This window comes from Saccopteryx leptura, chromosome 3 (genome assembly GCF_036850995.1).
Source record: "Saccopteryx leptura isolate mSacLep1 chromosome 3, mSacLep1_pri_phased_curated, whole genome shotgun sequence".
Classification (NCBI taxonomy): Eukaryota; Metazoa; Chordata; class Mammalia; order Chiroptera; family Emballonuridae; genus Saccopteryx; species Saccopteryx leptura.
Genome location: NC_089505.1, coordinates 101043968 through 101069560, shown reverse-complemented (window position 1 = coordinate 101069560; position 25593 = coordinate 101043968). Strand labels below are relative to the sequence as shown.

At 43.6% G+C, this 25593-nt stretch overlaps 1 protein-coding gene and 1 long non-coding RNA gene across 7 annotated transcripts in view; one reads left to right on the top strand and one right to left on the bottom strand.

Moving 5' to 3' along the window:
• Positions 1-6: 6 nt before the first annotated feature.
• Positions 7-7131, top strand: LOC136399788 (uncharacterized). Of its 4 annotated transcripts, none has more exons than XR_010750210.1 (3): positions 7-261; positions 5099-5183; positions 5773-7131. It is a non-coding gene; the product is annotated as an uncharacterized lncRNA (long non-coding RNA). The 4 variants fall into 4 exon arrangements; XR_010750208.1 differs by having other exon boundaries at positions 5099-5203; XR_010750209.1 differs by having other exon boundaries at positions 5096-5183.
• Positions 7132-13671: 6540 nt separating this feature from the next.
• The window catches only part of RCAN3 (RCAN family member 3), a 38344-nt gene continuing 26422 nt past the window's right edge, over positions 13672-25593 (bottom strand). The window contains exons 1-4 of one of the 3 annotated variants that reach the window (XM_066375455.1): positions 20254-20366; positions 18933-19106; positions 17713-17884; positions 13672-16524 (exon numbers count right to left, since the gene is read on the bottom strand). In XM_066375455.1, coding sequence (XP_066231552.1) covers positions 16340-16524; positions 17713-17884; positions 18933-19106; positions 20254-20259 — 537 coding nt within the window. In that variant the 5' untranslated portion in view covers positions 20260-20366 and the 3' untranslated portion in view covers positions 13672-16339. Of the gene's footprint in view, positions 16525-17712; positions 17885-18932; positions 19107-20253; positions 20367-25593 lie in introns of those variants that run through there. The other 2 variants (XM_066375454.1, XM_066375453.1) reach the window with 2 other exon arrangements.

Sequence of the window (25593 nt, the reverse complement as noted above, 5' to 3'; positions counted from 1 at the left end):
GGGTGCCAGGCTGGGGGCACTGGAGTGGCAGCGCCTCCCCGTGGTGTCTTCGTGCGTCTCCCGGGCCTGGGTCCCAAGGACTTCTGGTGGATGGCTCCTTCATCAGACTGGTTTACTTCTGTCTCCCGAGGGCCCGGCACTCCATGCAGCACACAATAAGGCCTCAATCCATGTTGACAGAAACAGAGAAGGCACCTTTGAGAGGGGAATCCTAATGCCTGTCCTTTCACAAGCAGGAAAACTGAGGCCCAGGAAGCAGAGGTAAGTTGTCCAGCAGGTGAGCGACAGAAGCTTCCTCATTCGTCTTCAAATCATTTCCAGAAAGTGTTTGGTGATGGGCTTATCCCTTGGCCCTGGATGCCGCTGAGACGCCATCAAAGCTTTGGTAACTTCCTCTGGGGCCGACTGAGAACTAAGAGAGTTGACTGCGCTTTCATAGGAAACTCCAAGGCGGTCTTTATTAACAAGGATTGATTAGGAAGTATAGTTCTATGATTCTACTTCACCAAAGACACCAGATCAACCCTTGGCTTCCCAGAGCTTGCCTGCAGAGGGAGAGGCAGCTCTGTCCCCAGAGCAGAGCGCCAAGGAAAGGGAGGGCCCCGGGGGAAGGGCTGGGGCCTGAGACCTGAATCCGACGGGGCTGTTTCCGGCCGCTTCCAGAACCTCTTGCTGGACTGTGCGCAGGGTCAAGGGCCTGGCACTCAGGTTGTCTCAGGTTCTAATCTGGACTCTGTTGCTTACCAGTTGCAAGGCAGGAGCACTTCCTATTTCTGCTCTGAGACTCAGTTTCTTCAGGTTGGATAAAGATAATATGCTTACCTCAGTATAACTGTGGTGAGGATAAAAAATGAGATAATGCTTGCAAAATGCTGGATAAATAGAATTATTGTGCTAAATGGTAGGGGCTGGGGAGGGAGACAAGCTGACACAAAGAGAACCTTGGCACCCTGGGTAGGTCCCTCTGTGTAGGATTTGATGGTCTTCAGCCCTGTCCCCCAGGTCTCTGCTACACCTTCTGTTTTCCCCCTTAACCCAAGCCAACCAAGCCAAAGGACACCTGCCATGTCAGAATAAGTCTGCACACTCCTACTGCGAGAGATTTGAGAAGGACACTCTCTCTCACCAGGCTCCCCTGTAGAGAGTTGACGTGGGTCAGGTACCTGGCCAAGCCCAGTGAGATAGAAGCATAAAAAGGCTCAAGCCAACCTTCATCTCTCAGTTTATTTATTCCTGAAGTCCTCCTGAATGTTCCGTACAGGCCAGGCACTCGGCAAGGTAGGGCAGAGACAGCGGGGGCCCCACTGCACAGCCTGCAGACCTCACCTTCCAGTGGGGCCAGGAGGACAGTGGATACCAAACCAGAAAGGATGGTGACACAAGAGAAGGACAGTGTGTGAAAAGTTCCTACCAAGGGGTAGGAAGAGTGGGCAGGTAAAAGTGATGATGTTTAAGTGTATAAACTTGTAAGGGGTGGTAAATAAGCCACAGGGAGCCAATACACAGTATAATGAATATGGATAATAATATTGTCCTATAATGATGGAATGTGGTAAGTATTGCTGAATCCACAATTATACTACAATATAAAAATGTAACAAAGTAATACCTTATATACCTTAAACTTACACAATGTTACATGTCAAATGTATTCCATTAAAAAACAACAACAACAATAACAAAGAGCCCTGGCCGGATAGCTCGGTTGGTTAGAGCATCATTCTGAAGCACAGAGTTTGCTGGTTCAACCCCCCGTCAGGGCACATACAGGAACAGATCGATGTTTCTGTCTTTCTCTCGTCGCTCCCTTCCTCTCTCACTAAAGTTAATAAATAAAAAATTTTTAGAAAGAAAAAAGAACAAAAAACACCATGTGGCAGTTTGGTTACTGACGAGTCAATTGTGCCCTGAGCAGCAGAGACTTCCGTGACCAGAATCACTGATTCCCCGTTCTGGCTGAGCTGATGCAACTCCGAAACCTTTGGGTTTCCGCTGGATTTTACACCCACAGAGTCTGAGCCCAGGGAGGCAGGGAAACCCCATGGTGTCACAGGTAAAGGCAGAGGTTCCTAGCTCCCAGTCCAAAGCCTAACCCCCTGGCCTTGACTTGTACCTCAGGCAAACCAAGAACAGGTCATTTGAGGAAAAGAGAATTAAGACTATTAAATTATATTCTTTGTAAAAAAAAAATTACCACAATTCTAAATGATGGAGAATGGCCATGCCAATTGTGCTTTATAGTTGAGGCACCAGACATACAAATACTCAGGCATTTCCAACTCTTGGAGATGCATGTGTGTGTGTGTGTGTGTGTGATGTGAGTAATGATATGAAATATGTATTTTGATCTTCATCTACGGTTCCTGGCTCACAGCTCCCAAAACCCTCGTAATTCCTAAATGATTAAAGCAACAGAGGCATCTTTTGTTACAATTTTTGGCTTTGTTTTCAGTCCCTGAAATAACTTAAGAGTGATAAAGGTGAAATGGATGTCTTCTGTTATTCATAACAAGCCCCCTCCAACCACACCTGAGTTTACATTAAGAAGTGATATTCACAAAGCCTCTGGTTAACTTAAGGATGGAAGATGGTTGCCAGACCGGTCAGTGATTGGAGGGCTGGGCTTTCAGTGCTCACCACCCACATCTGGGGAAGGGAGAGGGGCTGGAGGCCTACTCAGTCGCTAATGGCTAATGATTCAGTCATACCTGCATGATGAAGCCTCCGTAAAAACTCAAAAGGACAGGATTTGGAGAGGTCCCAGACTGGTGAATAAGAATGCGGCAGCAAGCCAGGAAGGTGGCACAACTCAAAGTCCATGGGACAGAAGCTTCTGTGCTCGGGACCTTTCTGGACATCACCCTATGTATCTCTTTATCTGGTTGTTCATTTGTATTTTTAAATATCTTTTGTAATAAGCTAGCAAGCTAGGAAGTAAACAGCTCTCCTGAGCTCTGTGAGTCACTCTAACAAATTAATCAAATCCAAGGGGAGGATGATGGGAACCTCTGATTTGTACCGGGTCATCAGAACCACAGGTAACAGCCTGGATGGACTTCCGATTGGCATCTGAAGATGGGGGTGGCCAGTCTTGTGGGACTGAGCCCTTAACCTGTGGGATCTGATGCTATCTCCAGGTAGCGTCAGAATTGAGTTAAATTGTAGGATACCCAGCTGGTGGCAGAGCACTGCTTGGAAACCCTTCTCCTCCTCCCCCTACATCTGATGACCAAAAGTGTCAAAATTAAAGTAGGGTATTGCAAATAGAGGAAACATGACCAGGCGGTGGCTCAGTGGATAGAGCATCAAACTGGTATGCGGAGGACCCAGGTTCGAAACCCCGAGGTCACCAACTTGAGTACAGGCTCATCTGGTTTGAGCAAGGCTCACCAGCGTGAGCCCAAGGTCGCTGGCTTGAGCAAGGGGTCACTTGCTCTGCTATAGCCGCACAGTCAAGGCACATAAGAGAAAGCAGTCAATGAACAACAAAGAATTGATGCTTCTCGTCTCTCTCCCTGCCTGTCTGTCCCTATGTGTCCCTCTCTCTGTCTCTCTCTCTGTTCCACACACAAAAAAAGTATGTCTGTATACTGATTGAGATTTGAAGAAAATTGGTGGAATATAAATAAAGTGTGCTAATTTTCCATGTTTGTGTGTGTGTGTGTGTGTAAAGATGATATTTATAGAAAACAGTTTCATAAGTCAATGAAAATTGCTTATAAAATTACCCAACAAACTACCCCTGTTTCAGATGTAACGTATGGATTCTTAGATGCTGGGAGATTTAAAAATAACACACACACACACACACACACACGCACACACACACACACACACACACACACACCTGCTTTTCAACTGCACCAGCTAGCAGAGGGTGTTTCTCTCTTCCTATTGGCAGAGGGGGCTGCTGCCGCCCAGCCTTTGAGCACCTGGATTTCTTCCCCTGGCCAGGATTGTGCAGTCTCTCTCACTTCTTCCCTCAGAAACCTTAATCTGCTGTTTATGGCTTTAGAGGTGGTTGCCTGGGAAACCAGACAAATGTCATTTAGGATTAGAATTCAATTTCAGGGGGAGATGAAGTACAGAGAATCATGAACCCAGAGAAATTTAAGTCCACACTGATTAATCCAGTCAAATAAATAAATAAATAAAAACATACTTAGGTCAGTTGATTTTGAAATCAATTCCATGCCTCTCATCCAAGGGGGTGGAGAAAGGAGCAAAGGACAAAGGAAGTCATGGTTCTTGAATATCTGCAGTGCACACAGTGAGACTTCTCCGCTGCTCCCCAGATAAACGTGTTATCCAGAGATAAGATCCAGAGGAGGCAGGCCCCCCTTCCACAAGCCATTGTCCTGCTTTGGGGTTTATCCCCATTTTACCTCCAGGTACATTTGTGCGGTGGATTTAGAGGGAGAAGAGAGTGAGGGAGGCTGATCCAGGTGCCTGTAACCCCCAGCAGGTCACCTGATCTCCCTGGGCCTCTGTTTTCACCTGTGAAGTGGCAGGTTAGACTGTTTGGTTGCTGAGGCTCCATGGGAAATTTGATTGACATGACCACCCCTTTTAAAAGCTCGTCCAGATAAATCACCTGGCAACTTCCTCATTTTTATGTCACATGTTTAGGAACCCTGTGAGTCAGTGTCAGTGTATTAGCACAAATCATTTGCAGGTGTGTGCAAAGAAAAAACGTCTCTTTCCAGAATGAAAATGAGAGGCTATAAATGAAGCCCTCTGGCCGTCAGCAGAAGCTGCTCTTCTTCACTTTGACAAAGAACGGTGCTCCCCCCACTCCTAGGGATTCTAGGCACACTTGCTGGTAGCAGTTAGCCCATTTGCAACTATCTCAGCTGCCAAATCCTCTCTCTCCTGGTAGTCCGGGTCCATCCTAATATCAGGCACACTAGGAAATTTACAGCAAGAGTGGAAAGAATGCTCACATACACCCACGGAAGAAGCAGTTCAACAGCTACTCCATTTACTTGCTGTTTGACCTCAGGCAGATCTCCTAACCTCTTTGGGCTTTTGTTAACTCTTCTTTGATTCAATCATTCATTCGACTATTATTTACTGATTGCCTGTTATATGCCAGCAGTGAACTAAGGAGACAACCCCCGCCCTGATGAAGCAAGCTTACAGTCTGAAGTTGAAAGAAAACAGTAACAATAAAGAAGCCAACGGTATGGCATGTTGGAGGGTGGTAAGTGCTCCGGAGAAAAATAAAGGTGAGGTGGAAGAGTGATATCAGCCCCTGTCCCCCTCAAAGGGTTGTGATGAGGACTGAATGAGTTAATGCATGTAAAATTACTTCCTCAAACAGTAATGGGCTGTGTAAATATAAAGAGTAATTATAATATTGAAAATAAACATTTTGTAAAATTAACACGTTTACTGAGATTCTGAAGGTCCAGAGAATGTGTGATCCAGGGATGAGAACCTAAGTCAGCTCGAATCATGGCCCGCTGGAATGGAACCTGAACATTCATTGGTCCGGGCTGTCCCTTAGAATTACCTGGGTGCTTTGAAAAACTGTTGAGGTGAAGGTCACCCTGCAGTCCCCTGAATCATTCACTTCTTCTGCCCCCCACAAGCTGCCCAGGAGATGTTAATGTGTGTGTGACCAGAGTCAGAGCCTCATCTGGCCTTGTGGAAAGGCTCCTGTGTGGAGTGCAACAATATAATGTATATTTTATATAATGCAATGTATGTTATATCCATTACATGTAATATATGATTAATTTTATTTATTTTTTTTGTATTTTTCTGAAGTGAGCACCAGGCAGCAGAGACAGACTCCTGCATGCACCTGACTGGGATCTACCCGGCATGCCCACCAGGGGGTGATGCTCTGCCCCTCTGGGCCATTCCTCCGATGCAACTGGAGCCATTCTAGTGCCTGAAGTGGAGGCCATGGAGCCATCCTCAGCACCCAGGCCAACTTTGCTCCAATGGAGCCGTGGCTGCAGGAGGGGAAGAGAGAGACAGAGAGGGAGGAGAGGGGGAGGAGTGGAGAAGCAGGTGGGCCCTCTCCTGTGTGCCCTGGCTGGGAATTGAACCCGGGACTTCCACACGTCAGGCCGATGCTCTACTGCTGAGCCAACCAGCCAGGGCTTATTTGTACTTATTTTTTGTCTACCTGATGTCTGAAATCAAAGTGTCAGCAGGGTTGGCTCCTGCTGAGGGCTCTGAGAGGGGGTCTGCCCTTTGTCGCTCCCCTAACTTCTGGTGCTTGGTGTTCCTTGGCTTGCAGAACATCATTCCAATCTCTTCCTCTGTCTTCTCATGGCATTGTCTTTGTGTCATGTCCACATTTCCCGCTTCTTTTTTATTTTTAGTGAGAGAGAGGGACAGACCAACAAGTAGGGAGAGAGATGAGGAGCATCAACTCATAGTTATGGCACCTTAGTTGTTCATTGATTGCTTTTCATATGTGCCTTGAGTGGGAGGGCTCCAGCCAAGCCAGTAACCCCTTGCTCAAGCCAGCGACCTTGGGCTCAAGCCAGTGACCATAGGGTCATGTTAATGATCCCACACTCAGGCCAGCGATGCCATGCTCAAGCCAGATGAGCCCACACTCAAGCCGGTGACCTCGGGGTTTTGAACCTGGGTCCTCTGTGTCCCAGGCCGATGCTCTATCTACTGTGCCACTGCCTGGTTGGGCACAAATTTCTATTTTCTTGTAAGGACACAAGTCAAATTTGATTCAGGACCACTCTAATCTAGCATGACATCACATTATCTTAATTACTTCTGGAAAGATCCTATTTCTAAATTAGGTCACATGAACAGGTTCCAGGTAGATGGATTGGGGGGGTACTATTCAGCCCATTACAGAAGCATATAGGCATTTCTCCAAAGAAGATATAATAGCTTAGAAGTCTATGAAAAAAATGTATGTTCCATCTCCTACAAGAAATCAACTACCCCAGCAACTCAGCCAATGAGAAACGAAATCTCCCTGAACTCTTAGCTTTTCTCCAATGGTCTTTGTTCACAATGATCCCTCCCAACGTCCTCCTTTTTCTCCATAAAATAACGCCCCTCTGCTTTGTGTTTTGGATTTGCCTATGGCTTTGCTATAGCTCACATGTCCCGGACTGCAATTCTTGGCTGTTCCCAAATAAACACATTTTTGCTGTTAAAATAATCGACTGTTTTATTTTTAAGGTCAGCAACATTTAATAAAAAATCGATGTGACTTATTTGGAGATTCAAATCCTTTATACAATGCATCTAGCAATAGAATAGATGATACCTGATTTTTTCCAAAGTATTTATCCTAAAAGACACAAATATCACCAATACAATTTGAATTTCACCTAAATAAATCACAGCAAGATATTTTATTTTTTCATATTATTTTTATTTTTTAATTTTTTTTGGGGGGGGTGGAGAGGGATAAAGAGAGGGAGGGCAGGAGGGAAGGAGAGAGAGAGAGAAGCATTTATTTATTGTTCCACTTAGTTGTGCATTCATGCCTCCAGTACGTGCCCTGATTGGGGATCAAACCCACAACCTTGGCATCTTGGGACACTCCAACTGACTGAGCTAACCAGCCACAGAAGGTATTTTTTATGTTCAGTGAGGGCTGAATGACTTATTGCTCACTCTCACTATTTTAATATGTCTGTTGGTGATAATCAGGCACTGATACATACATTGTTGAATTTAACTTTCAATTCAGTTTATTATTTAAACCTTGTATTTTCTATTCTGCATTTAAAAATTATCTTAAAATTAAAATTAATAAAAAAATAAAAAGTTATTTTGCCTGACCAGACAGTGGCTCAGTGGATAGAGCGTTAACCTGGGATGCTGATGGCCCAAGTTTGAAACACCAAGGTTGCCAGCTTTAGTGCAGGCTCACCAGCTTGAGCCCAAGGTTGCTGGCTTGAGCAAGCAGTCACTGGCTCAGCTCGAGCCCCCCCCCCCCCCCCCCCAATCAAGGCAACTATGAGAAAGCAAGCAATGAACTAAAGTGCTGCTACTATGAGTCGATGCTTCTCATCTCTCTCCTTTCCTGTCTGTCTGTCCCTGTCTGTTCCTGTCTCTAAAAAAAAAAGCATTTTATCTTTAGGTTATTTGCAGTGTTTTCCCAACTTGCTGTTTTAGGAATCCTTAGCTCAAGTGAAATCTTATTCTATGACCATATGCACAACAAATAAAAATAAAGCAGGCGTACAGAGCCCCAGTAACCTGGAACCTCAGCTCCACCTGCAGGCAGCCCCACAGAACACAGCCTGGAAAAGTATCTGCTTAATGAAAATGTCTCCAGCTACTCCAGTTTTATTAAAATAAACAAGAACACTAACAATTTAAAAAGTCTGTGAATCCTAATGCATTTTCTTCTGGAATATTAAAGATTTCAGTTTGACACAGCAGTGGTGTGTGGTAGAAAGAACCTGGGACAGAGGCAAGAAACTTAAGATTCTGATCAAGGGGGTTCCCACCCAGAAACGTGGATTGGCAATGCCTCTTGGGCCATTTGCTTGTACAAGTGAGTGGTGGGTCTGGATAGTGGGGAGTATACGAACTACTCTGGTGAGATCTCACAGGGTTGGAGGTTGGCAGATGAGCTTCTGGTTAGAGGAGCCTCAGGTCCCCACTCCCCCACCCCCTTCAAAAGCAGCCGCTCTGTTTAATCCCCACCCTTGTTTCAGTTTTCATCTTCTTCTATAAGGTTTCATCTGAACAAAGAGCAGAGTTTCTATGGCTTAAAAATAGGTGTAAGATAAACCTCTACAGTCACTGCTAGCTTCTCTCTCTCTCTCTCTCTCTCTATATATATATATATATATATATGTATATATATATATTTTCATATTGAGAGGTAGGGAGGCAGAGACAGACTCCCACATGTGCCCCGACCAGGATCCATCCAGCAAGCTCTTTACCAGGTGATACTCTGCCCACCTGGAGCCTCTGCTCTGTTGCTCAGCAACTGAGCTATTTTAGTGCTTGAGGCAAGGCCATGGAGCCATCCTCAGTGCCTGGGGCCAAATTGCTCAAACCATTGAGCCATGGCTGAGGGAGTAGAAGGGGAGGGGTGGAGAAGCATATGGTCACTTCTCCTGTGTGCCCTGAGATTTGAACCTGGGACTTCCACAGACCAGGCTGACGCTGTACTTCTGAGCCAACCGGCAAGGGCAGCTTCAATATTTTAATTTGGAGATATCTTTTTTTTTTTTTTCAAAACCAAGACCGAAAATAAGCCTTTAATAGGAATAAATTATTTTGAACTGAGGAGCAAAGCAGGGTTTACAACTTTTGTTGGTGAAGAACACAAACCATGGCGGTTATTTCCAGAGTTGGCAGGAATTGGCACTAACTGGCACCACCAGCATTCAAATTCAACAGGAATCTAGTTAAGGGAACAAAGATAGTATTTCATTTTCTACCTTTTTATGTGTTATTACTGAAACATGAGTGATATTTATTGAAAATACTATACACAAAGAACACAATTCAATGGCTTGATAAAAAAAAACCCAACCACTAACTTTATTTTTATTAGCCTGTAAAACAAAACTTGTTACAATTAATCACAAAGACTCCAAAAAAACCCCCTACATTCTGCTTTTGTCACCTGGATAGGACAATGTTTAAATGTCCTCAAAATACAGCGTAGCCAAAGCTGACAAGTAACAAATGACTACAGTGGACTGTCACTTCAAGCACGCTAAAATGTGGAATACACATATGTAAATTATTGACCAGTCTTTTGAAGTACAATGGTCACTAGAGTTTATAGTTTCAGCAAGGTAATGTGCCCCAAAATATAACCCAAGATTACAAACACATTCAGACAAAATAATAAATTCAACTCCTGGGTTCAATTAAGATAGAAGGATGAAACTTTTCTTTAACTTGGAGGATATGCACAATAGAGCAGCAATGTTAAACCAGTACTAGAGGGAGTTCAGGCTGAGAAGCAGCTGCAAGAATATGGTACAATCAGCCATCTTCTCTCTCCTCAGTCCCCAATGTGAGTTAGGAAGGTTGGGGACTAAACAGAAGACAATGTAGAAAAATAGGTATTATCAGCATAGATATAAATCTTCCATTATGACAAGAATGAACATTCTGTCAAAGCTGGGTGTTCACAGGACGTGACTTTGTTTCAAAAGGAAATGTATGTTTAAAATAGACTGTTTAAATGGGCAGAGATACTTTGACTCAGCCCAAGGTTATGTTTCTTCTTAACCTTGCCTGGAAACTTCTATCTTGAATATGACCATTTTAATAATCTTTTTGGTCAGCAAACCTAGCAATTGTTGCAATTTTTGGTTCTTTGTTGCTTGTATATTTGGTAATAACAACAACACTCCTTTTAAAAATAATTAAACAAAAAATTTTTTTTAATGTCAGTTTTATTGATTTTAGAGAGAGGAAGGGAGAAAGCAGGAGAGAGACAGGAACATCTGTTCTTCTATGCTCCCTGACCAGGGAATGAACCTGCAACCTTGGTGTACTGGAATGACGCTCTAACCAACTGAGCTACCCGGCGAGGACAACATTCTTCAAGTTATTAACATTTCCCCCTGATTCATGGTTAGAGAAAACAAAGGTGTTCCACTGAAGATGATATGGCTGACTCACACTCTAGTGGAGTTCAGAAAAAAAATTGAGCATTCATTGAATTGTTAGACAGTATTCATAAACTGTGTTTATTAAACTTATTTAACTTTCTAAAAGGTGAGCTTCTTCAACATGGAATTACCACCCCAGCTAGGAGGCAACTATTTCCTCAAGTCTTTTGTTCCTTTATTGGCACATTTATAAGTCATCTGTCTCCTTTTTGTACAGGAAGGTGTGAATGCAAGTAGGCGAAAAGGAGCCCAGTGATGGGAAAAAGGAGGACTGCCCGAGTCCACCGGTGTGATGAGTATGCAGTCCCCTACTCTGGGGGAAAGAATCACATCCAGCAGACAGTGAACCTGAGGCACCAAACAATTTCATACATTTTCCATTGCTTAATTATGTTTGAGATTTTTCCCTTTTATAAATAAAACCATGGTCCATAAAAGTCTATATAAAACTGTGAAGCACAGTCAGTCGTCAGTCTTTTACAGGGATTTCACTAGCACTGAGTGTCATGCTAACAACTTCCAAATCATATTGGATCTCATGCTGCTTCATTAGAATCACATCTCAAGTATGAATCTGTATTTTATCTCATCACTATTTTTTGGGTATTTTTCCAAAGTTAGAAGCGGAGAGGCAGTCAGACAGACTCCCCGCATGTGCCTGACTGGGATCCACCCAGCATGCCCACCAGGGGGCGATGCTCAGCCCATCTGGGTCGTTGCTCTGCTGTGGCTGGAGCCTTTCTAGCGCCTGAGGCGAAGGCCATGGAACCGTCCTCAGCGCTGGGGCCAACTTTGCTCTAATGGAGCCTTGGCTGCAGGAGGGGAAGAGAGAGAGAGGAAGGGAGAGGGGGAAAGGTGGAGAAGTAGATGGGCGCTTCTCCTGTGTGCCCTGACCTGGGATTCAACCTGGGACTTCCACATGCTGGGCTGACACTTTGCTGCTGAGCCAACAGGCCAGGGCCCCTCATCACTATTAAATCTAGGAAAACCTATATAAAATGTCAATGCAATTGCTGGCTACCAAGATCATACTACTGATCTGTGAGGTCACAGAAGATCACTCATATGCATCATGCTTCATTGTATTTTTTGGAAGATGTAAATATAGCTTATAATTATGTTTCCTTCTCTCTAGATAAAAAAAAAAAAAGACAGTAACATTTTATACTGAGTTCCAGAGAGATTAATTTATAGCCTGTCAAGTCACCCAGGACAGAGCTGGAGCCTGAACCAGCTCTGAGCCCTGTCAAAACCCATTCTTCTCACTGCCCCCATTTTGCCCCCAGTTACAGCTCCCAGCAACTTCAGTCCCTGAGGAAGAGAGATGATAGCTCCCTTCGCCTTTCCTTACGCCCTCTAATAGAGCTCCGTGTCCGGGACAGGCAGTCACACGCTACTGTCTGTGAAGGGAAGAAAGGAGGGACGCAAAGAGGGAAAGAAGAAAGAAGGAAGAAAGGGAAGGAGTAGAGGAGGAATACTCACTCCTGCAGAGATAGGTCTGAATCGTCAGTACTGCTGTCCCCAAGTCTGAGTCCTTCAACAGGAGCTCCTTAGAAGGACTCTTGGAGTCATTCTCTCCGATTGGAGGCTATCAGAGAGTAGGTGGCAGGACAGCTGGGACAACCTGGCTGGGTTCAGGACTTCGATGTACTCTGAGCAAATGGAATCCAGAGTCTCCTGTAGTTTGTACCAGAGGTAGTGACAGGGTGGAGCTCAGAGTGGGCAAAGCACAGAGAGGGCCAGTGGGGTAAGCGGCCACTGGACCTGCAGGGGAGCTCGAAGGATAAGCAGGTTAGTCCTTACAAGAAGCTGAGGAGGAACTCGCCCTCCTGGGCACCTCGAAGGAGGGTGGTAGGCTGACAGTACTCAGTCAGGCCTGCTCCTGGGGCAGTTTCGGGGAGCACTCCATCACGCCATGCGTGAGGGCCAGCCACAGCCAGGCCGAGCATTCCGAGATGATGTGTTTGTGGGTGACAGCTTTCAGGAGAGGTCAGAAGCCAGGCTGAGGCAGGGGCTTCTGGGAGGCACTCTTCTTCCTACGCCCACCCCCAGCCTCCGCGAGAATGTTTGGCATGCAGACCATGGATAAACACGGCCTCCAGGGAGCTGCACATGGTTATTGACATCTCCGTCTTCCTAGTGACCCCTCTGTCTAAGGACACGTACTGCTTCTGCAATGCTATCACGGATTCCACTAGCTTCTTCTTGGAGACCCGGATGGTAGCCAGGGGGGTCCAGTCCATTCTCCACCACCGAGAGCATTTCTACTCTGCAGCAGCTCCCAAAGAGAATCATGCAACACCAAACGAGGTGGAAAGTGGGGTACTCCGGACCAGGCAGCCCCAGAATCTCTCACCCAACCCTACCGCCTCTGGTGCGGACAACTGCAAGCTGCGCCCACCGCGCTTGAATCTCTCACGTTGGCTGTGCAGCCCCGCCCCGGCTCACGCAGAGCCTATCGTGAGGCCCAGAAGAGCTGCGGGGCGGGGTCAGCGCTCTTAGAGGCCCAACGCGCCAGACCAGATTCTGGCGTCTGGATTCCTGACCTCTCCTGGCCTCAGCACCATCTGAGTAACTTTGGGGCTGTCATTTGGTCTCCTTCAGCTAAGCTTGTCCACTTGTAAAACAGGACCAATCCTATTTTTGCCTCTGCGACAAGCATCAGTGCAGCCTGGAGGGCAGAGCTCAGGCTTGGGTTATATCACATTTCTAAAAGATGGAATTAATGTGAAAGGGAAACAAAAACAATTGCCTAGAATGAAAATGCTACACCTAACTTCAATTCCCTGGGATCTTTTTGATGGAAACATTCTATAAACTACAATGTTCTGCATCGACCTTTACGTTGAACTTGAAAACTCCCCAGTAGTTTTTGTTTGGCTTTTAATTATCCATTGGTTTTAGTACAAAACTTTTTGAGGAAGCAGACCGTGAAAAGACTAGTTTGTTTCCAACCGATTTTCAGCTCTTCAAAGGAACTGTTCTCACCATTTCTGCCTCTTAAACTTTAAGTAGGCTTTTAAAAATGATTTATTTTGGGTTTTAATAGATGGGTCTGTTGAAAGAAGTGGTCGGCAAACTCATTAGTCAGTAGAGCCAAATATCAACAGTACAACAATTGAAATTTCTTTTGAGAGCCAAATTTTTTAAACTTAAACTATATAGGTAGGTACATTCCTTATCGAGGTAGCACCTGCACGCGGTATTTTGTGGAAGAGCCACACTCAAGGGGCCAAAGAGCCGCACATGGCTCACGAGCCGCAGTTTGCTGACCAGGGACCTAGAACATAAGAGCTAATGCAACACAGGTTCTGTTGAAGCTTTTGTACCCTTCACAAATGACTGTTCCTAACCCAAAGCCTCATTTTCTTCCCTCACAGTTATTTAAATAATTTGATTCCCAAAATGAGGTTATGATTTCTGAAGAAAACATGGCTACTATACTATGATAGTTAAATCTAAATAATAACTCAATTTCAAAATAGAAAAGATGTAGAGAAACTTAATAAAAAGAACGTAAAAAAGAAAAGAGACTCTTGGAAAATGTTTACATGAACTGGTTATAGAATAGTCAATAAAAGGCCAGAAAACCTGTTGAGATCCTGGATGGCTTCACAATATTAAAAAATAAGTGGGCATTTAATGCTTTTTCTTTTAAGAGTTTATCTTATGGAAATATACTAGAAAGAATGAACATATCAATGTTCTCCATTCAGAAAAGTTTAATATATATTAAATAATTATATATGTATACTTACTTTTGGTTTAAGTTTTTCTTCAATTTATTTAATGCTCTCAAAATATAACAGAATAAAAAAAATTTGGGTAATTAGCACTGCTTGATTTTTTAAAAAGTTTTATACGTTAGGACACAATATTGTTCAACTGGAAGGTAGAACATGAAAGTCAAGCGAATAATAAATACAACATGGATTTTGATCACTTAGGAAATTGCAGCAAGTAAATATTATCTAAAAGAAAATTTTAAAAATCGCCAGCTGTTGAAAATACATATATTTCTTGGCTTACAAGAATTCTGCAATGATAAGTTAGCACAACCAGACAAGATTAAAAGCTGGTAAAAAGCTGAATTTCGTGGCTGTCAGCTAAATTGCCAAATGGCGATCTGAATTTAATAAACTGTTTATGGAGTCACAAATTTGAACTCAATTTACATTGAGGCTTAGCAGTAGTAGATATATACAAATAGAAGAGTTTACCACCTCAGAGTATTCCAGGGCAAGGAAAACATACAAAACTTTTTTTTTACAATACGGTTTAAGTCCTCAGAAATCAATTCTATCACACTTAGAACATATAAGCCCTCAAAACATGTTACCAAACTTGTACAGACATCACAGTCTGCATTTCTGCGTTTTTCTCTTTGTCGTAGCAGCCACATTGGTATAGGCACCCGAACTCCTACGTGCGGCCCCTTCGCATGCCTACCAGGGGCTCCAACATTTGCCACACAAAGAAAACGGCAGTGCGAGTGGAGAGTCAGCAGAGCCGCCCGGCCAAAAGCAAAGCGTTTAGTTAAGAGACTCTTCTATAAAAAGGACTTTACACTCTGAATAGACCCCAAAGAATTAAAAAGTTGCTTGCTTCTACTTAGGAAGTTCAACTATCTACTCCGAAACATAAATGAGAAACAATTCTATTTTAGGGAAAAGCACCCACTGTAAGCCACGGTGAAAGATTTTCACCAAAAAAGAAAGTCTGACTACCAAAACGACCTTCCCCCATCTTCCATTCATAGAAATGGAGTATGTGTGACTTTTCTTTCCAGCTGAAAAATGTTTACATTTAGGACACTTTTAAAATGGTCTACAAAAAAATCTTATTGTTCATTACCTTTTCTAATTTCAAGTCTACAAGTGACACACACAAATGTGTATAGCAAAGAAAAACTGAACGGGTGGCTGAGACAGTTCGGTATGCTACACAGGCCAGAACGCGGCCACAGGTGGCAGACTGCAGCAGCCACCGCAGTCATAATCAGTCAAGCTCACTGGCGACACGGCCCCTACCAAAGTAGCCGCTCTTTCTCTGGGCGCCACGACACACGAGGACAGTGGTGTGTGTGTCATTTTCCTCAAATTCCAAGTAAGAGAACATGCACATAGATCTGTGCCATTGGATTCTGACAGTCAAAGTGGATTTGGCATTTCTTCCTCAAAGTTAAAGAGAAAATATATTAGAGAATAAATGATTTTCTAGGAATTATTCTATATCTCAGCCTTCTTTTCGTGCAAAAAATTTCAGGTATACTGAATAACAGTTAACCTTTGACCAAGAGATTTAATTAGAAGCTACATACCAGTACAAAAATACCCACCGTAGATTATTAAAATTGCAAGACTCCTTTTAAATTCATAAAAATGGTACTGCACTTGGCGACCGCAGGTTTAGTTTTTGGGTACACCATACCACACAGAATCAGGAAACGGAACATTCCTGGAGGAGGCTGTTTTCCTCATTCGCTACTCTTTAAAAACGGTCAAGAAATGCTGCGTGTTGGGGCTAATCCTTTAAAGTGCCTTTCAGAATGTCAGTTAAAATATGGAACAGGTAAAATCAGCCTCTACTCTAGACTGCCATGTCCACAGAGCAGGCTTGGTGAATACACAGCTCATTCCCTGCTCACCTCACCTACACCACTAGCAGCAAAGCACCAGCAGGAGGCGCACGATCTCCATGACTGACACCCACAGTGGCGGGGCTCCCACGCACCACAACCAGAGGCCTCAGAGAGCACAGTCGAAGGTCTGGGGCTCGCTCAGCGCTGTGGCTGGAGGTTCAGGGCGCCTTGTCTGGGTAATTTTCTGTTTGGGGTTTTTTGTTTCTTCTTCCTCTTCAGTTTCACTTTCACAGACGTGAACCACGACGCTGGGTGTTGACTCAGTTCCTGCATGAAGTTCGTATTTCTCTCCTGTAGAGGTAAAAAGCAAAAAGAAGTGTTTTGTGTCTTGAAACTTCTTGTTCTACTCACGTTTTAATTGGTGATTATTGATGTTTAAACCTTTAACTCCACCTGACCAGGCAGTGGCACAGATAGAGGGTCGGCCTGGGGCGCTGAGGACCCAGGTTTGAGACCCAAAGATTGCTGGCTTGAGCGTGGGATCACAAACATGACCAGATGGTTGCTGACTTGAAACCAAGGTCATTGGCTTGAGCCCAAGGACGCTATCTTGAGCTAGGGGTTACTGGCTTAGCTGGAGCCCCCGGGTCAAGGCACATATGAGAAAGCAATCAATGAACAACTAAAGAGCCACAACAAAGAACTGACGCTTCTCATCTCTCTCCCTTCCTGTCTGTCCCTCTCTCTGACTCTCTCTCCCTGTCTCTCAAATAAATAAAAATAAATCTTTAAATCCTGTCAAGTACTTTATCTTGTTTTGACATTAGAGCTTTGATACTTTAAGGTTCTTACAAAGTTTAGCCATTTCAGAAAATAAGCTGGTAAGGAACGCTGAGGTCCGGGAGTTAAAACACTAATTACTGTTCTGTGAACAGAATAAGTGAATCTCTCAACTTCAGAATGGTTTTGGTTTTCCCTTGGGACACACTTTGACACTCTAGGCAGCACCAGCAATCTCTTTATTACAGGACCTCAGATTTGCAAGATCCAAATCTAACATTTAAAACAAAACAAAGTCATTTCCCCACAAAATGACTCTTGTGTCCCATAGACAGACATAACATTGTCTTAGGTGGACAACTAGTCTGAACCTGCAGTGAATGGCATCGATTTTTTATATTATTTTAAAGAGATGAGAGAGAGAGAGAGAGAGAAATAAAAGGGAGGGAAAGAGGAAATGAGAAATAAAGGGAAGAATTTGGAAGGGATGATATGGTATCACCATCAATTCCCTGAAACACTTATTCAGTGGAGAAGTTGTCTCTCTGATACTTGGACCGAGCCGGAGAGAAGGCAAAGGCAACTAGTATTCACTGACGGCCTGTCAGGTACTAGTAGAATTTGTATCAGTACCAGATGCAGTTAGATTTACTGAGTATAACACGTACATCCTTTAATCCTATAACCACAAATTGCCGAATACAGTCTTTAAAATAAAAATTTCTTTGGAAGAAAACAGGACAGACAGATATTTGTTACCTGGTCCCAATTTGGAAACAGCACAGAGTAAATCGTAATTAATAACAGGCATTGCATCTTCACCCTGCTTCCACCCCACCGGCGGGGACGCGGGAGGGGAGATGAGGAACTGTTTGACTGGCTGCGGCGGCAGGAGGTACGATTTGTCCCTTGTCTCGCCGGACATCTGGACCTGCGGGAGAGGAGAGACCCAAAGTTTGCAACCAGGCTATTTTTTCCACGTTCATTTTTACATTCATTGCTACATCTCTTTGGAGAAAATTAAAACGTTCTCTTTAACAGTCTACATTGCCAGCGGCGGGGTCTGGGTCTGTCTGGCTCACCGCTGAACACTCAGTGCACAGAACAGAGCCCCTGCGAACCAGGCGCTCAATAAATAACAGCTGAATAGAAAATAACTGATGAATAGATGAATGCACAGTGAATGACAGTAAGCAATAAATTCTAATTTTAGAAGAGATGAGGTTATATAGTCTCCATCTCAATCAACTCCACCACAAAATGTCCAGACAGCTTTCATTTAGAGCATGAGACACCAAACTTCTTTCTTTGGAATTTGGAAGCTAAGACCAAGAAAAAAAAAATACTTTGTTGAAAATAAAATAATAATACATCAGCAGAGATCTAATGTCTTTATCTCACCAATTCTTCAGAGAAGCAATTGGTTTCTCGGGTTGCATCAGTGAATAATAAGGACGGCAGCTTCTGGGGAACCACAGGATCTGCTGCGATTTCAAAGTCTAAGAGGCCCGGGGCCCAGCGCTATGCCACCTCCCCGGGCACCCCTTCGGCCGGCAGCCACTTTCAATGGGGCGTGTCTGATCAATTACAGAACACAGAAATGATTTCACATGTCTCCTCAAATCTCCCAAGGATGTTACATCACGAGTGCCAGGCTGAATGTTAGGAGAAAAGTTACTCCACCGCTCTTCAGGTGTTAGGGCTTTAACCCCTCATGAAATCCCAGTTAGGAAAAGTTGCCAGAAGAATGAATTCCTTTAACTATTAGTCTAAGCAAAACCAAGTTAGAAAGGCAAATACACTTAATACATAAATTTATATAGCTGTAAAATAAAGGAAAAAATATCTTTACACAATTTGGTGATTGGGATTGTTCATGTCTAAGACCTCAGATGGAGTACAGAAAGTGGAGAACGGGTGGTATTTTTGGATGGAGAGGACCAAGTTTAGAGAACAGCATCCCGGGCTCTCTGAGGCACCTGTGCAAAGTACAGCTTCAGCTTCTTCCCGTTGAAGTCTGTTTCGTGGAGCTCTATTCGTGCTCTTGCTGCTGCTTCAGGCTTGCTGAAATTTATTCGGACTCTTCTAAAGCTTTTAAACAGCTGAAACGTAACCTGGTCATCATAGATGGTGAAAAGTGCTTCAAATCTCTCCTACAATTTGAGGAGCAGCAAGGCAGAGAGAAGGGAAGGAGAAAGAAAATAGAAAAATTTTTAACAAAAGGAAATTTAAATCATTAAACACAAGTAGTGCGCTAGAATCCATTATAATTTGCTTCCCCCCACTGGAAAAAAAAACATGCTTTTCTGCAGGTATACAAGAACAGGTATATTGTTATTCATATGCTAAATTCTGCAATTGTACTTATTTTAAAAGTAATTATTAAATATTGTATAGATTCAAATTTTTTTTTTTTTACAGAGACAGAGTCAGAGAGAGGGATAGACAGACAGGAACAGAGAGAGATGAGAAGCATCAATCATCAGTTTTTCGTTGCGACACCTTAGTTCAGGGGTCGGGAACTTATGGCTCGCGAGCCAGGTGTGGCTCTTTTGATTGCTGCATCTGGCTCGCAGACAAATATTTAATAAAATAAATAACAATGTTAAAAACATAAAACATTTTCATGTATTACAATCCATTTCCTACCGCTCACGTTCATGGTTGCGGGTGGCTGGAGCCAATCACAGCTGTCCTTGGTACAACACCAAATTTTTATTGGATAATGCCTAACATACATGGGTTGTTGTGAGGTCAGGAAGTAAACTTCTCTCCTTTTAATCAAGTAGTCAGCTAGCTAATTGCAGAAACCCTTTTGACGAAGAAGATGGCTAAAAGAAAAAAGGATGAGGAGTATCGTACTTTTCAGCAGGAATGGACAGAGGAATTCGCTTTTGTGGAGAGAGCAGGTTCTGCAGTGTGTCTAATATGCAATGATAAAATTGCATCGTTAAAATGGTCAAATATAAAGCAGCACTTCGACACACGCCATACTACATTTGCATTGAAATATCTAGCAGGGGACAGCAGGAAGAAAGCATGTCAAGAGCTACTGTGCAGAGTGCAAGCTAGTCAGCAGCAACTCCGTGTTTGGACCCAACAAAGTGACTGGAATTCGGCTAGCTTTGCTGGTGCTTTAGCAATTGTAAGAAACAGAAAGCCATTCACAGATGGGGAGTTTGCCAAAACATTCATGCTTGATGTTGCCAATGAACTTTTTGACGACTTTTTTGATAAAGACAAGATAATCAAACGAATAAAAGACATGCCTCTGTTGGCAAGAACTGTTCACGATCGTACCATCATGATGGCAAATCAAATTGAGGCAACACAAGTGAAGGACATAAATGCAGCACCATTCTTTTCTCTCGCTTTGGATGAGTCAACAGATGTAAGCCATTTATCCCAGTTCAGTGTGATTGCAAGGTATGCTGTCGGTGACACACTACATGAGGAAAGTCTTGCTGTTTTGCCTATGAAAGAGACAACAAGAGGGGAGGATTTATTCAAGACTTTCACTGAGTTCGCTAAAGAAAAAAATCTACCGATGGATAAACTTATTTCGGTGTGTACTGATGGTGCTCCGTGCATGGTGGGGAAAAACAGAGGATTCCTAGCACTTCTTCATGAACATGAAAAGAGACTCATTCTAAGTTTTCACTGCATCCTACATCAGGAGGCACTTTGTGCTCAGATGAGTGGCGAGCAGCTTGGTGAGGTGATGTCGCTGGTCATTCGGGTGGTCAACTTTATTGTTGCCCGAGCTTTAAATGATCGCCAGTTTAAAACACTGCTGAATGAAGTTGGGAATAATTATCCTGGTCTGCTTCTGCACAGCAATGTGCGTTGGTTGTCAAGAGGGAAGGTGCTCAGCCATTTTGTGGCTTGTCTGAGCGAAATCCAGACTTTTCTTGAAATGAAAAACGCCGAGCATCCTGAGTTAGCTAATACTCCTGAAGTTCTACTATCTCGTGGACATGACTGAACATCTGAACCAGCTCAATGTGAAAATGAAAGGCGTTGGAAATACAGTCTTATCCCTTCAACAAGCAGTGTTTGCATTTGAAAACAAGCTGGAACTCTTCATCGCCGACATTGAAACAGGTCGTTTACTACACTTTGAAAAACTGGGAGAGTTTAAAGATGCATGCACAGCAAGTGACCCTGCTCAACATCTTGATCTCCAGCAGCTAGCGGCTTCATATCTAATCTCCTGCAGTCATTCAAAGCGCACTTTGGAGAATTTTGTGAGTGCACTCGTCTTTTTAAGTTCGTTACCCATCCACACAAATGTGCAGTGGACAGCGCTGACCTGAGTTAATCCCCGGTGTCTCCGTCAGAGATTTTGCGCTACAAGCTGCTGACCTGAAGCCCTCAGACATGTAGGTGAATAAGTTCAAGTCACTGAATGAAGATTTGTAAAGACTTGCACGACAGCAAGCAGAGTTGGCGAGCAAACACAAGTGAGGAGAAATGAAAAAACTTCAACCCGCGGACCAGCTGATTGTCAAAACTTGGAACATGCTTCCTGTCAGATACCACACACTGCAGCATATGAGTATTGCTGTACTGACAATGTTTGGCTCTACATATGCATGTGAGCAGTCTTTCTCACATATAAAGAATGTTAAGACCAACCTACGATCGCGTATAACGGACAGAAGTCTCAACGTCTGCATGAAGTTTAACCTCACCACGTATCAACCAGACTACAAAGCCATCAGCAAAACATGCAGCACCAGAAGTCGCATTAATGGTAAGAAGTACTTTATTCATCATTGGTTAGCAACAGCATAACAATGTTATTAAAAAGAATTCAGAGACTTATTGTACTTTAAAAGTGCTGGTCTTACATAAAATGCACACATTTACTTGTATTTAGTGTTAAACATATTGTATGGCTCTCATGGAATTACATTTTAAAATATGTGGCGTTCATGGCTCTCTCAGCCAAAAAGGTTCCCAATCCCTGTCTAAGTTGTTCATTGATTGCTTTCTCATATGTGCCTTGACCAGGGTACTACAGCAGACCGAGTGATCCCTTGCTCAAGCCAGTGACCTTGGGTCCAAGCTGGTGAGCTTTGCTCAAGCCAGATGAGCCCATGCTCAAGCTGGTGACCTTGGGGTCTCGAACCTGGGTCCTCCACATCCCAGTCTGATGCTCTATCCACTGCGCCACCACCTGGTCAGGCTGTATAGATTCAAATTATAAAATAAATGTAAAGTATTACAAATTAACTATAAAGTATTATAAAAAAGACACAAACATGCCCAACTAAACAACATCAACTACTGATTCTGCAGGGGAGGGGGTCTGCAATTCATCCATGTTACTATGTTCTTTTTTTTTTTTTTGTATCCTTCCGAAGCTGGAAACGGGGAGAGACAGTCAGACAGACTCCCGCATGCGCCCAACCGGGATCCACCCGGCACGCCCATCAGGGGGTGCTGCTCTGCCCACCAGGGGGTGATGCGCTGCCCCTCCGGGGCGTTGCCCTGTCGCGACCAGAGCCACTCCAGCGCGCCTGGGGCAGAGGCCAAGGAGCCATCCCCAGCGCCCTGGCCATCCCCGCTCCAATGGAGCCCAGCTGCGGGAGGGGAAGAGAGAAGCAGAGAGGAAGGAGAGGGGGAGGGGTGGAGAAGCAGATGGGCGCTTCTCCTGTGTGCCCTGGCCGGGAATCGAACCCAGGACCTCTGCATGCCAGGCTGACGCTCCACCACTGAGCCAACCGGCCAGGGCCTATGTTCTTTTTTTTTTTTCTTTTTTTTTTTTTTATCCCTTTTATTGTCAGGTAGACAAACCTGACACTCTGTGTGGTGTTGATCCCTTTACCTGCTGATGAACATTTGGGTTGTTTCTAGTTTTGAACCATTACAAATAAAGCTGCTGTGAACATTCATGTACAGGTTTTGTGTGGATATGATTTTACTTCTTTTGGGTAGATACCTAAGAGAGGAATGGCTGAACTGTATGACAGGTGTATATGATCAACTTTTCAGAAACCACTCAACTGCTTTCCACAGTGGTTGTACATTTTACATTTCCACCAACAGTGTACGAGAGTTCCAGCTACCCACATTCTCACCAACACTTGGTATGGTCAGTCTAATTTTAGCCATTCTACTGAGTGTGCAGTATTATCTCACTGTAGTTTTAATTCACATTTCCCTAATAACTACTGACATTGAGCATATTCTCATAGGCTTATTTGCCCTCTTTATAACTTTTTGGGTCAAGTGTCTGTTCAAATCATTTCCCATTAAAAAAATTATTTTTCCCATTGATTTTAGAAAGCAAGGGAGAGGGAGAGAAAGAGAGAGAAGCATCAACTCACTGTTCCACTCAGTTGTTCCATTTAGTTGTTACTCCTTGCTTGCTTCTTGTATGTGCCCTAACTGGGGATTGAACCCGCCACCTCAGCACACTGGGACAATGCTCTATCCACAGAGCCACTGGGCCAGGGCGTCTTCCCATTTTTAACTTGGGCTGTCTTACTAAGTTGTAATAGCACTTTTATGCATTCTAGATATAAGTACTTTGTCAGATCTATGTTTCACAAATACTGTCCTTGCCTCCCCTTTCCATTTTGAAACAGCGTCTTTTGAAAACCAAAAGGTTTTTATTTATATTTTGATGAAATCTACTTTGTTGGTTTTTTAAAAATACCTTGTGCTTTTTGTGTCATATTTTAATCTCCACCATACCCTACGTCACTTAGATTTTCTCCCATGTTTTCTTCCATATGTTTCATAGCTTAGCTCTTACATACATTTAGGTTTATGACCCACTTCTAGTTAATTTTTATAGATGATGTGAGACAAGGGTCAAAGTTCATTTTTCCCTTTGTTCCAGCACCAATTGCTGAAATGATTATCCTTCCCCCTGTGCACTGAAAACTATAAAACACAGTTGAGCCTGACCAGGCGGTGGCGCAGTGGATAGAGCGTCAGACTGGGATGCGGAGGACCCAGGTTCGAGACCCTGAGGTCACCAGCTTGAGCGTGGGCTCATCTGGCTTGAGCAAAAGGCTCACCAGCTTGGACCCAAGGTCGCTGGCTCCAGCAAGGGGTTACTCGGTCTGCTGAAGGCCCGCACTCAAGGCACATATGAGAAAGCAATCAATGAACAACTAAGGTGTTGCAACGAGGAACTAATGATTGATGCTTCTCATCTCTTCGTTCCTGCCTGTCTGTTCCTATCTATCTCTCTCTCTCCCTGTAAAAAAAAATTAAAAAAAATAAAAATCTTAAAAAAAAAAACACAGTTGAGAGAAATTAAAGACCCAAATAAGTAGAGATACAACTTTCTCCTCTGGGAATCGTTTTTAGACATTACTGGCTCTATGTATATTTATTTTCTATCTCATTAATTTCTGCTCTTGCCTTTATTCTTTCAGGCTTTTTCTTTTTCTGTCTCAAGATGGACGCTTAGTCTATTGTTATTCCAGCTTTTTTTCTTTTTAATATAAAGGTTTAAAGAATATACATTTCTAAATATTATTATTATTATTATTTATTTTTTTTTGCATTTTTCTGAAGCTGGAAACAGGGAGAGACAGTCAGACTCCCGCATGCGCCCGACCGGGATCCACCCGGCACACCCACCATGCGGCGACGCTCTGCTCACCAGGGGGCGATGCTCTGCCCATCCTGGGTGTCGCCATGTTGTGACCAGAGCCACTCTAGCGCCTGGAGCAGAGGCCAAGGAGCCATCCCCAGCGCCCAGGCCATCTTTGCTCCAATGGAGCCTTGGCTGCAGAAGGGGAAGAGAGAGACAGAGAGGAAGGCGCGGCGGAGGGGTGAAGAAGCAAATGGGCGCTTCTCCTGTGTGCCCTGGCCGGGAATCGAACCCGGGTCCTCTGCACGCTAGGCCGACGCTCTACCGCTGAGCCAACCGGCCAGGGCCTAAATATTATTTTAGCTGTCCCCACAAGTTGTTTTTTTTCTCATTGATTTGAGGCAGAGAGAGAGAGAGCCAGAGAGAGGAAGAAAGAGAGAAGCATCAGCTCATTGTTCCACTTAGTTGTGTATTCACTGTTTGCTTCTCGCATGTGCCCTAAGTGGGGGTTGAACCCGCAACCTCTGGTGTGCTGGGTCTAAGCTTTATCCACAGAGCCACCTGGACAGCCTCCCCCACCCACAAGTTTTGATATACACTATTTTCATTATCATTTGATTCTAAATACTTTCTAATTTCCATTAGATTCCTTCCTTGTCTCATGAATTGTTTAGATGTTTCTTAAATTCCAAGTAGACAGGAGTTTTTGTTTTGTTATCTTTTATATGCCTAATTTATTTTCACTATGATATATAATTTCATTTTTGGGGGAAATTTTATTTCTTATCACTTATCCATAGTGATGCCAATCCTTCAACATTTTTGAGATTTGCTTTTGGTTCAATGTCATCATTATTCTTAAATCTTCTATATGTGCTTGAAAAAAATGTTTCTGCACGTGTTAGGTACAGTTTTGTAAACGTGCAGTAATTTAAGCTTGTGCTCTTTAAAAGGTCTATATACTGATTTTTTTTTGGGGGGGGGGTCTATTTGAACTATTTATTACCAAGAGAAGTCTATTAAAATCTCCTACTCTTAGATGAATTTATTTTCCCTTATAATTTGGTCATTTTTGCTTCATA